The sequence below is a fragment of the Chionomys nivalis genome, chromosome 9 (genome assembly GCF_950005125.1).
Source record: "Chionomys nivalis chromosome 9, mChiNiv1.1, whole genome shotgun sequence".
Lineage (NCBI taxonomy): Eukaryota > Metazoa > Chordata > Mammalia > Rodentia > Cricetidae > Chionomys > Chionomys nivalis.
Genome location: NC_080094.1, coordinates 24,776,462 through 24,786,893, shown reverse-complemented (window position 1 = coordinate 24,786,893; position 10,432 = coordinate 24,776,462). Strand labels below are relative to the sequence as shown.

The window sequence follows — 10,432 nt, the reverse complement described above, 5'->3', positions numbered from 1 at the left end:
ACCTTTGCCCTCTGACCTCTCTCCCTGGCCCCAGCCTGAGCTTTGTGCGTGTCAGGCAAGTGTTCTAAAGCTGAGCTAAGCTAGATCCTTCCTTTTCAAGTAATTCTTGAGCCCAGCCTTTTGCATCTCCATATGAACTGTCCTCTTGACTTCCACAAAAAAAAAAAAAAAGTCTTTCTATGCAGATTGTCTTAAATTCGGATCATTTGGGAAAGAATCTTAGCAATATTGTATTTCCCTTTCCATTGGCATTCATTTGGGGTGTATTTTTGTTTGTTTGTTTGTTTGTTTGTTTGTTTGTTTTTTTGTATTTTCGAGACAGGGTTTCTCCGTAGCTTTTTTGGTTCCTGTCCTGGAACTAGCTCTTGTAGACCAGGCTGGCCTCGAACTCACAGAGATCTGCCTGTCTCTGCCTTCCGAGTGCTGGGATTAAAGGTGTGCGCCACTACCGCCCAGCTTTTTTGTTCCTTTTTTAATGTTTAAGTGTTATTATGGGAGTGTTTTGCCTGCATGTCACTATATCCACCTGCAGAGGCTAGAAGAGAGCATTGCGTGTTCTAGAACTGGAGTTACAGGTCATCGTGAGCCACTGTGTGGATGCTGGAAGTTGAACCTGAGTCCTCTGAAAGATCAGTCAGTACTTTTCACTAAGCCATCTCTCCAGCGCCCACTTGTTGCTGATTTATAATTTCTGTTGCGGTTCAAAGCTGTGTATGGCCACACATCCAGTCTTTCCTCAAAAGGTCACGTACACTGGAAAAGAATTTGTCTCCTGTGTTTTGGGATGGAGTCAGATCAGCTTGGCAATGATACTGTTCAGATCAGCTGTTGTGGAATCCCTGACTGCAACTGTAGACTTGATAATTGGATTAGATGTCAAACATTGTGGTTATGTTTTGGAGTTTTTTGTTTTGTTTTTGCTTCAAGGTCTTATGTAGTCTAGGCTGGCCCTCAAAGTTGTTACATAGCTGGGGATAACCTTGAACTCATGATCTTCCTGACTCACCAAGTCTGGCTTCTGTGTGTGTGCGTTAGTTACCAGCAAACAACTCCTTAAAGCAACCACTCTACCACTAAGCTATACTTCTAATGCTTGACATGTGTGTATGTATATTTATGTCTGTATATGTATATGTGTATATATATTATATGTAATGTTTTGTTGAGATAGAATCTCACACAGATCAGACTGGCCTTGAACTTGCTGTGTACCCTAGGTGAACCTGGAACTTTCTGTCTGTTTGCTTCTGCCTCCTGAGTCTTGAAATTACTAGCATACTCCAGTGGCCCAGCTAAGATGCCATACATTGAACATTTTTATCTCATAGGGTTTTAGATATAATCCTGTAAATCTTCTGAGATTTGCTCTGGGACAGTTTAAGTATTTGGAAACTGTTTTTCTCTGGGCTCACAAGATGTTTTATTTGCAAATCCACATAAGCTCTTTCTACTGGTGATAGTTGGCTAAACAGCGATACCTTCTGGGTACACTGGGTACCCTATGATGCCTGATGGGATAGACACTGTGTCCCCTGGGGGACAGCACACATGCCTAGCCCTTCATGAGTGTTTCTTACCTGGTTTCAGGCATCTCCTCACAAGTGTGGTCTGAATTGTATTCTGAGTGCTCAGAGACCCCCTGAAGCTCTCCAGGGGCCTCTCTCGGCAGTGCTGTACTTTCTGAAAATGTTTGACAGAGTCAGAGAGCCGCCACCATGATCTCTTCACTGTCAACTTGGTCTCTTCACCTCATGACACTCACTCCAGGAAGACTGGGTTAGCTTCAAACTCACAGAGATCTGCGATCTCTGCCTCCTGAGTGCTGGGATTAAAGGCCTGCACCATCATGACCGGCCTAAAAGATACATCCTTTAAGACTTGTCTAATGTCTGTGTGTACATACACTATGACACACGTGGAGATCCGAGAATAACTTGGAGAGAGTCTTTAGTTCTCTCTACCTGGATGTAGGTTCTGTGGATCGAATTTGGGCCATTAGGCTTGGTGGCGAGTGTCCCTGCCCACTGAGCCACTTTGCCAGTTCCTGTTTTGCTCTTTTCTGGTTGTGTCAGCTAGGCAGATAGCCTGCTCTGGCCTTGGCTGAAGACAAGTCTCTCCAGTTCCCTTTTCATCTAAGGTGGGACTCTGAGGGGCTGTGTGATGCGCTGAGTGAGAGTCCTCTGCATGGCACACAGTTATTTCTTCCTGGCTGCTCTGGCAGAGGGGCCAGGTTCTCTTTCCAGCACCCACTGGTGGCTCATCTGCAACTCCAATTCTAATCTCTGTGGGCACCAAGAATGCATATGGTACGCATACATGAATGCAAGCAAGACACTCATGCACATAAAATCTTAAATAAATAAATAAATGACACTACTTGCCTGTTTAGTTTGGTAGACTAGTGAACTTGATTTAAGGAATGTTCTAGAAGTCAGTACCCTGAGCTCTGAGGGCCACCACAGTACAAGTGCTCCCTGAAGGGTCCCAAGAAGACTAGGTGGTAGCTACTTGCAGACAGCCACCTCCCCGATGCTTACTTTGAGCAACTCGCAGTGCTGTCTTTCCCTCTGTCAGTCACAGACTCCAGAGCAGGATCCAGTTCCAGCCAGTGAACTACAGGAAAGCACAGAGGCCCCTAGAAAGGGTGCTCTCTCTCTCTCTCTCTCTCTCTCTCTCTCTCTCTCTCTCTCTCTCGCTCTCTCTCTCTCCCTCCCTCCCTCCCTCCCTCCCTCCCTCCCTCCCTCCCTCTGGAGCAGAATCAGGATAGTTACCAATATATCCCAGTGTGACCCTTGGAGCTACTGCCTGGGCCCCAATCTGAGAGCGAAACCAGCATGAAGGATGGCAGACAGGACAAGGTCCTGGTCCTTGAAGACATCAGTGAGCTGATAAACTAAGCAATCCCAAGCCTGTCTTACCTAAGCAGAATCATGTAAGGAAGAAGCCTACTGTGTGTCAGACCTGTTAGATACCTCCAACAGCACTGTCACTGAGTCAGTCTCTTGGAAGGCTGGAGGTGCATTTGGAGAAGGGACCCTCTAAATCAGTGGTTCTCAGCCTTCCTGAGCTGTGACCCTGTAATACAGTTCCTCATCTTGTGGTGACCCCCAACCATAAAATCATTTTTGTTGCTTCTTCATAACTGTAATTTTGCTACTGTTATGAATCATAATGTAAACATCTGTGTTTTCCAATAGTCTTAGGCAACTCCTGTAAAAAGATCATTCAATCCCTAAAGGGTCATGACCCACAGATTGAGAAACACTGCCCTCAAGGGACACTGTCTTCCCACTAAGGAATTCCCAGTTTCTCGTTTGGAACAGAAAATTGGCTGAGGGCTGTGAAGACACCTAAGGACACACAGGGAATGATAGAGGGCAGAAAGGACCTCCTAGCTGGTGCGCACTGGACCACAGCTCACCTGCAACCCACATCTTACACCACTACCCAAGGCTCCCACACCCCGTGCACCATCACCCCACACTTGAGTCAGCTCTGATGGGGCCACTGGTGGGGAGTCCACATTCAGACTCCAATCAATGGTTGTGCTGCTGAGCAAGGGGCAAGCTGACACGGTACTTCCTCGAATTTTTGTACTGAAATAGTATCTTTGAAGGAAAATATCAAAGTCCCTTGGACTATAATCAAGGCAGTTGCTGATTATGAGCGATTGCCATAGTTTAGGGGCAGGTTTTTCTCAGGTTGAAAGTAATTTGTCGAAAGTTTTATTTCTAGGTCAAAAGAACAGGGTAGACACCCAAGATGAGGTAAGGAAAACTGGGCTCCTTCCTTGTGCTTTGGAATCTATAAACTCACAGCTATCTCTGCAGGATGGGTTGGGAATGGGCCCATGGGTATTTATTGCTCCAGTTCCCAGGCTGCCTGGAGAGTTCCTAACCCTGAAGAGATTGAACCCTGAAGTGTCTTCAGTGAGTTCATGTCTTGTCCATGGCCCTCTGGCCCAAGTGACCTATTTTCCCTTTGCCCACCTGGAAGCCCCTCCATGTATAACCACTGAGTTCACAACTGTGCAAAGCCTGATTTATTCCAGGTGAGGAGAGACAGTAACAAAGAAGTCCCCGAGAGTTCCCGGGAAGTAGCTGTTTAACAAGGTGCTATAGTAGTTGGGTGGTGGTGGTGCACTCCTTTAATCCCAGCACCCAGGAAAAGAGGCAGGCTGATCTTTGTGAGTTTGAGGCCAGCCTGGTCTACAAAGTGAGTTCCAGAATAGCCAGGGCTACACAGAGAGACCCTGTCTCAACTTTTTAAAAAAGCAAACAAAGAGAGAGAATGTAGAAGAGCCTTAGGTGGTGTGAACCTCCAAATAAGACCCCAGCCAGTGGAAGTGGGTACTACATGGGTACAGAATGGTTTCACTGAAGAGGGGAAACTGTTTTTCAGATGTGCACACTGATGCTGGGACAGACACTGACAGAGACCGCTCATTCGTTTCCCAGCCACCCAGACCCGAATAATCACACAGAAACTAAATTAAAACACTGCTTGGCCTATTAGCTCAGGCTTTTTGCTAGCTAGCTCTTACATCTTAAATTAACCCGTTCCTATCACTTTGTATGTTACCATGAGGCTTGTAGTTTACAGGTTCCAGGGCGTCTGTCTCCTTCAGCAACTACATGGTGTCTCCTTGACTCCATCTACTTTCTCTCTATATCTGTTTGGATTTCCCACCTGGCTTTATTCTGCCCTGCCATAGGCCCAAAACAGCTTCTTTAGTAACCAACGGTAATAAAACATATTCACAACATACAGAGGGGAATCCCACATCAGGAAACCTTAGTGCAGCAATAAACCAGCCATGCAAATATCTAGAGAAGGATGGCAAAACCCAGGTTTGGAGACTTGTGGCTGGAAGGTTGTCTGAAGGCGGGGAGAGCCAAGGTCAGGTCTTCAGGATCTTGTGGGCTGTGTAGAGCCAGCTTGCTTTTGTCGTGTAAGATCCAAGCCCCAAGATGGTTTGGAACAGAAAGACATGGGCTGACTCAGGTAAAGAGAGCCACTGTAGTTACTGTAGCCATGTAGACTCCCAAGACACAGTAGCTATTCTGTAAGTGCTGAGGGCAGGGACCCGAACAGAAAGGGTGTTAAGATGTGTGGGTAAACAGCCAGACAGTGGTGTTGCACACCCTTAATCCCAACACTCAGGAGGTGGATCTCTGTGAGTGAGTTCTACGACAGCCAGGACTACACAATGAAACCCTGTCTTAAAAGAAATGTAAATAAACATGCTAGAAGCAAGAGCTTCTTGTGTGGGTAAGGCTCACAGTCCACAGGGCTGAGCAGTGTGAGGGAAGCCTAGTAGACTGTGTAATAGGTAAAGCACCTGCTTCACTTTAGTGCCACCATCCGGGAACTGGGGAGGGCACAAAGCGGCTCAGCCCCAAATTAGGCAGGAGCCAGAGTGGACCTGACAATCAACAGGCTCAAATTAAGCAAATCCCATGGCATGCCAGTCCCTACAATGCCACCACTGCCCAGCTGGTGGTGCGCCTCTTTAATCCTAGTTCTCAGGAGGCAGAGGCAGCAGAGTTCTATGAGTTCAAGGCCACCCTGGTCTACAGAGTGAGTTCCACGACAGACAGGCCTACACAGAAGATTACTGTGGGAATGTTGGAGGCTTCCAAGAAGAGCTACAAACTGGAGAGGCAGATAAGGCCAACCGAAGATACTGGGGATCTGGAGCGATACGGTCCTCTCTAGCTCCCTGTGAGCCACGCCTCCTCCAAGCCACACTGACACCCCTCGCTGCTCTCCACAGAATAAAGCTTTTCCTGGCATCTCACCTGGCTCCACACATCTCCAGCAGGCAGTTGTGTTCAACAGACTGCATTTACATCCATCAGTGTCTGTCCACTTACGCTGACGGCCCTGCCAAAACGTCCCTTCCCTTCTCCAGACTTACATTTTGTTCATATTTATTTGCATTGCTGGGATAGAACCAGTGCCTCACACAAGCTAGGTTACCAAGGGCTCACACTGATCTACATCCCCAGCCAGAGCTCTGCTTCTTAAACTTTTGCCTACTCCTCTAGGCCAGGCATGGTGGTACACGCCTTTAATCCCAGTACCTGGGAGGCAGAGGCCAGTCTGGTCTACATTCTCCAGAATACTAAAGATGTCTCCCACCACCCATCACCTTCAGCTTGGGTAAACTGCTGGTCACGCTAGACTGAATTAGGCTCTCTCCTTGGCCTGGTGATTTCTAGGAGTGACTTTTTCATTTGCATATATGTTCTAGTGGGATGGCAAACTGTGTGGTCACCCTTCATCACCCCGCCCCTCTCCACCCAACTGCTGCTCTTTGGGCAGGAGCCATGCCTTGTTTCTTATCTTGTCAGAACTTCACACTGCACTCCAGCACACTCAGATAGGCCACTCATTCATGCCGATAACAGGGGATGTGGGACAGAGAACCATGTGAGCAAAACAGCAGAGCGATGAGTCCCTGCTCTCCTGATTCATGGGAGAGAGCGAAGAAAGGAGGCATGAAAACATCATTGCAGAGTTACATGTAATAAAGAGAATATCCCCAAGGTGGGTGTAAGAAAGAGAGGGTATTTGAGACTTGAATAAATTGAAGGAACCAGGCCCATATCTGAAGAAAAATTCCAGAAAGAGGGAAAAGCTAGTGCAAAATCCTGAATATGGACACTTCTGAAGCTTCCCAGGAGTAGCAAGGTGTGTGTGTGTGTGCATGTGTGTGTGCATATGTGTATGTGCATATGTGTGTGTGCATGTGTGTGTGCATATGTGTGTGTGCATATGTGTGTGTGTGCGTGTGTGTGTGTGTGTGTTGGGGGAAGCGAGAGAAACCAATGAACTGAGGGAGGTGGTGGAGAGGCCACAAGGGTCGGCAAAGGCAGGGCTTGGGCAGCTGTGATAAGGGCTGGGAGGTTCCTGTGTCTGCCTGTTCATGAATAGAAGCTTTTAGAGGAGGGAACAACATGGTCTAATTTCCCTAGATCAAAAGGTTTTTATTCTTTATCACCACGTTGCAGATAAAGTGCCACAAACCCTCTTCTGACTACACAAAGTAACCTAGGAACATTTCTCCATCTGGAAACAAAAATGTTTGTTACAATATGGTCTGCAGGGCCCAGAAGATGCTGGGTTCCAGGTTCCTTCTGGGGGTTATTCTCACAGAACACAGCAACAATGCCCAGCATTAAGTTCTACAAAATTACCAGATTCAAACTCTACGGCACCAAGCCACAACTCGATAACAACTGTGAATAGTCACAAATGTCCAAGTGGCACAGAGCAGTTACAGAGGCGTCCTCAACGAAACACAAGCAGGCCTGTACAGCTTAGTCGTCCAGTAAGAGCAGAGGAGATGCAGGGTCTTACTCAAAAGGTGCAAAACGAAGAACACATTAACTTTCTGCCCATACAAGCTCATAACTGGATCAGAAAACACCCCAAAAGTGACAGTATTATGTTTCTCTTCTAATTTACAAAATATATTGGTGAATCAAAGGAGAGAAAGGAAAAAAGGAAGGAAGGAAGGCAGGCAGGCAGGGTGCAAGCTAGCAAAGACTGAGGGTTGTCCATCCCCATTATTTTCTGTCTCCAAGTCCTAGGGAGCAGAAAGGAAGGCCTTTTGTGAGACAGAGACAACCTGGAGGGGCAGAGCAGTTTAGCCTCTTTTATCTATAAACCCACAAGGGGTGGGGGAGGCAAAGAAGGAAGGGTTTAAAAGAACACAGTGTAAAATGAAGTGATTGGCTGTCCTGTCCCAGCCCTGCACTGTACACTGTGACTATTCTAAGCCTTGCAAGGGCAAGGGGGCAGAGAGCACTGGTAATTCATAAGACAGGGCCCCCTCTCTGGAGACAGGCGGATTCAACAAAGTGTCTCCTTAGCTATTTGGAAAATTCTTCTTCAGTTATTCATTTCAGAGATGGCCTATTAAAAACCATGTGAGACCTATGCCAGTGTAAAAACCACATGGCCAGAAAGCCCCTCTCCAGCACCTACAACCTAGCAGCTTAAAAACAGGTAGGTGAAGGAGAAACTGACAAAGGGTCTGGCTTCTGTGTAGGTCTACAAGTGAGGCTTCAGGTAGGAAGGCTTCTACCTTGAGCACATGCCCAGATATGCCCAGCTATGCCAGCCCGGTGCAGTCTCTGGAATTAGGAGCTCTCTCGCTATATTAACAAGGGGCCCTTACAGACCTGAGAGAGGGCAGCAGGGATGATGGTGGGCTAGGCAAAGCTCCTCAGAAAGGCTACGGCCAGGCATGGGTGGGGCACAACGTGGGTTTTCACAAGCCAACAGCAGTCTATGAGAGGGACACACATAGGATACGAAGAACAGTACTGATCACGACAATGCGCCGGCCATTGCTTCAGGCCCTGGGCCTCACCCATGTCTGATCATCTGGCTGCCCAGGTTGCAGATGCCCAACAGTCCAGAGGATAGGAACTGCTCTGTGGTCCTGGAGCCATGGGCTATCCAAGTCTGGTTGACTGCCAGGACCACACGTGCTTCCTCTTAGGTGATGAGCTTCAGCTTGGGACCGACGGCACGGCTGCGAAGCCCAGCATATTGTAGCTTTGGAGCACTAGGCCTCAAACAGGCTCTGGGCCTTGTGAAGCCCTGTAGGTAATGGTGTCACGTGAGTAGAAAGGCCATGTTTTACAGGTGGATCCAGGCCACGCAACCGGATGGTAGTACAAGTCCATAGCGTTGGGTGCCCACTATAAGTGCAGTGGCATATGAGATCACACAATGTCACAACCTTGGCCCTGAGTCCACCAAACACACTGAAGAGCCAGAATTCACAGGAGAGGAAGCAAACAGCTGCGCTCTGGCATGGACACAGGTAGGTTCGCCGGCAGAGGAGTAGTCCTATGTAGGCGGCATGTACTGGAGCAGGACTTAGCCAGACTGGAATCCATAAGGCCTATGCAGAGCCTCTGGTGACCACCTTGCAAAGCCTGGTCTAGCTCTGCAGGGCCTTTGCCCCAGTAAGTAGTACTGCAAAGGGTTGGGCCACAGGTCATCTTTAATGATCTGGGCCACCCTGTCAGTTTCTACAAGGCTATGCTGTGAAAACCAGCTGAAGAAGCTTCGCATGGTGTCGCGGTTCCTGTGCACCAAGGCCGGGGGTTCCTGGCCTCGGTGCCAGCGGATGCGAGTAGCCTTGGACACCACCCGGCCTGAAGGTCTACACTCATACTCCTTCACTATCGTCTCATTTTGGAAGTAGGGGTTGCTTCCAAACAGGAACTTGAACTTGCAACCTGTTCTGGTGTGTCTGAGCTCCCTCACCTCCAAATTCATCAGATAGCCAAGCATGTCTTCATCCCTAGGGCTGATCATGGTTGATAGCTGTGGGTGGTTCAGAAAAGCAGTGACCCAAAAGCCTGGAATGTTTTGGATGATGAAGCTCCGGCGGGCTAGGTGCAAACGGCGCATCCTCCCAAACCTGCGCTCCAGTGGAAGGTAGGCCCCGGCCCCGTCAGCCTGGGCACTCATGACCTCCAGCTCCCATTGGATGGCCTCCAGCGGGTCTACGATAAGGGCCCCTAGGTCCAGAATCCCCAAGTTCGCCTGGGCCTCTGCAACGCACTCCAGCTTTTCCCCCACCTCCACAGGCTTCTCCGCGGCTACGGTGGCCTCCTCAGTCGTCACTTCCTGGGCCTTCCCTCCGGTCCCCACCTGAGTCCGCCATCCCTGCATACAGCCCTCCGGGTTCAGGACGCTGGACGTGGGGGCCTCTCCAGTGTTTTCTGGGGCAGGCAGTGTGGTCCCGGGGCTGGCTGTGGGGTCGGAAGACCCGTGTGCCCCAGCTCCGGGGACGCTGGACGCCGGGATGAGGCGCACATCCTGTTCTTGCCCAGGCGGTGGGTGCACGGCCAGCTCCAGAACCCCAATTTCCTGGTCCGCCATCTCCTGCTGAATCTCTGGATGGAGAGGTCCGGAGAGCACCGGCAGGACTGTAGTGTTGCCGCAGTAGGACGCTGGTGGCAGGCGGGGTCTCTTCTCTGGGGCGAGCTCCGCCCCTTGCACCCCCCTTTGCCGGATGTGACTTGCTAGGTTCCCATCACTGCTGGGGACGGGGAAGACCACCCATGACAAACAGAACTGGTTCCAGGTTAGCAGGGCAGGTGTGGACTAGGCAAAAGGGCAACTGGAGCAGCATCCGGGGACAGGCTCAATCCTCAAACACGGTTATAACCTTCCACCGCGCAGGGGAGGACTGTTTCCCTTGCCTGGTTCTTTGCAGCGTTAGAGTAGACCCTTGCAGCCTTGCACAGGATATATTAGACTAGCACAGGCAGAGGGCTGACCAGATTCAAACTGGAAAGTAAAGATAAGCATAACTGTCTGGCAATCAAGCTGCTGGAAAGGAAGGTACTAGAAGGATCAGGCCAGCAAAGATCTTAAATTGCTGCAAACCAGGAAGCAA

At 49.2% G+C, this 10,432-nt stretch overlaps 1 protein-coding gene across 1 annotated transcript; it reads right to left on the bottom strand.

The window, feature by feature from the left end:
• Positions 1-6,327: 6,327 nt before the first annotated feature.
• On the bottom strand, positions 6,328-10,116 carry LOC130882102 (putative testis-specific Y-encoded-like protein 3). The gene has a single exon (XM_057782028.1). It carries the CDS (start codon positions 9,910-9,912, stop codon positions 8,899-8,901), a length of 1,014 nt encoding a protein of 337 aa, XP_057638011.1. The 5' UTR covers positions 9,913-10,116; the 3' UTR covers positions 6,328-8,898.
• Between the last annotated feature and the right edge of the window lie 316 nt (positions 10,117-10,432).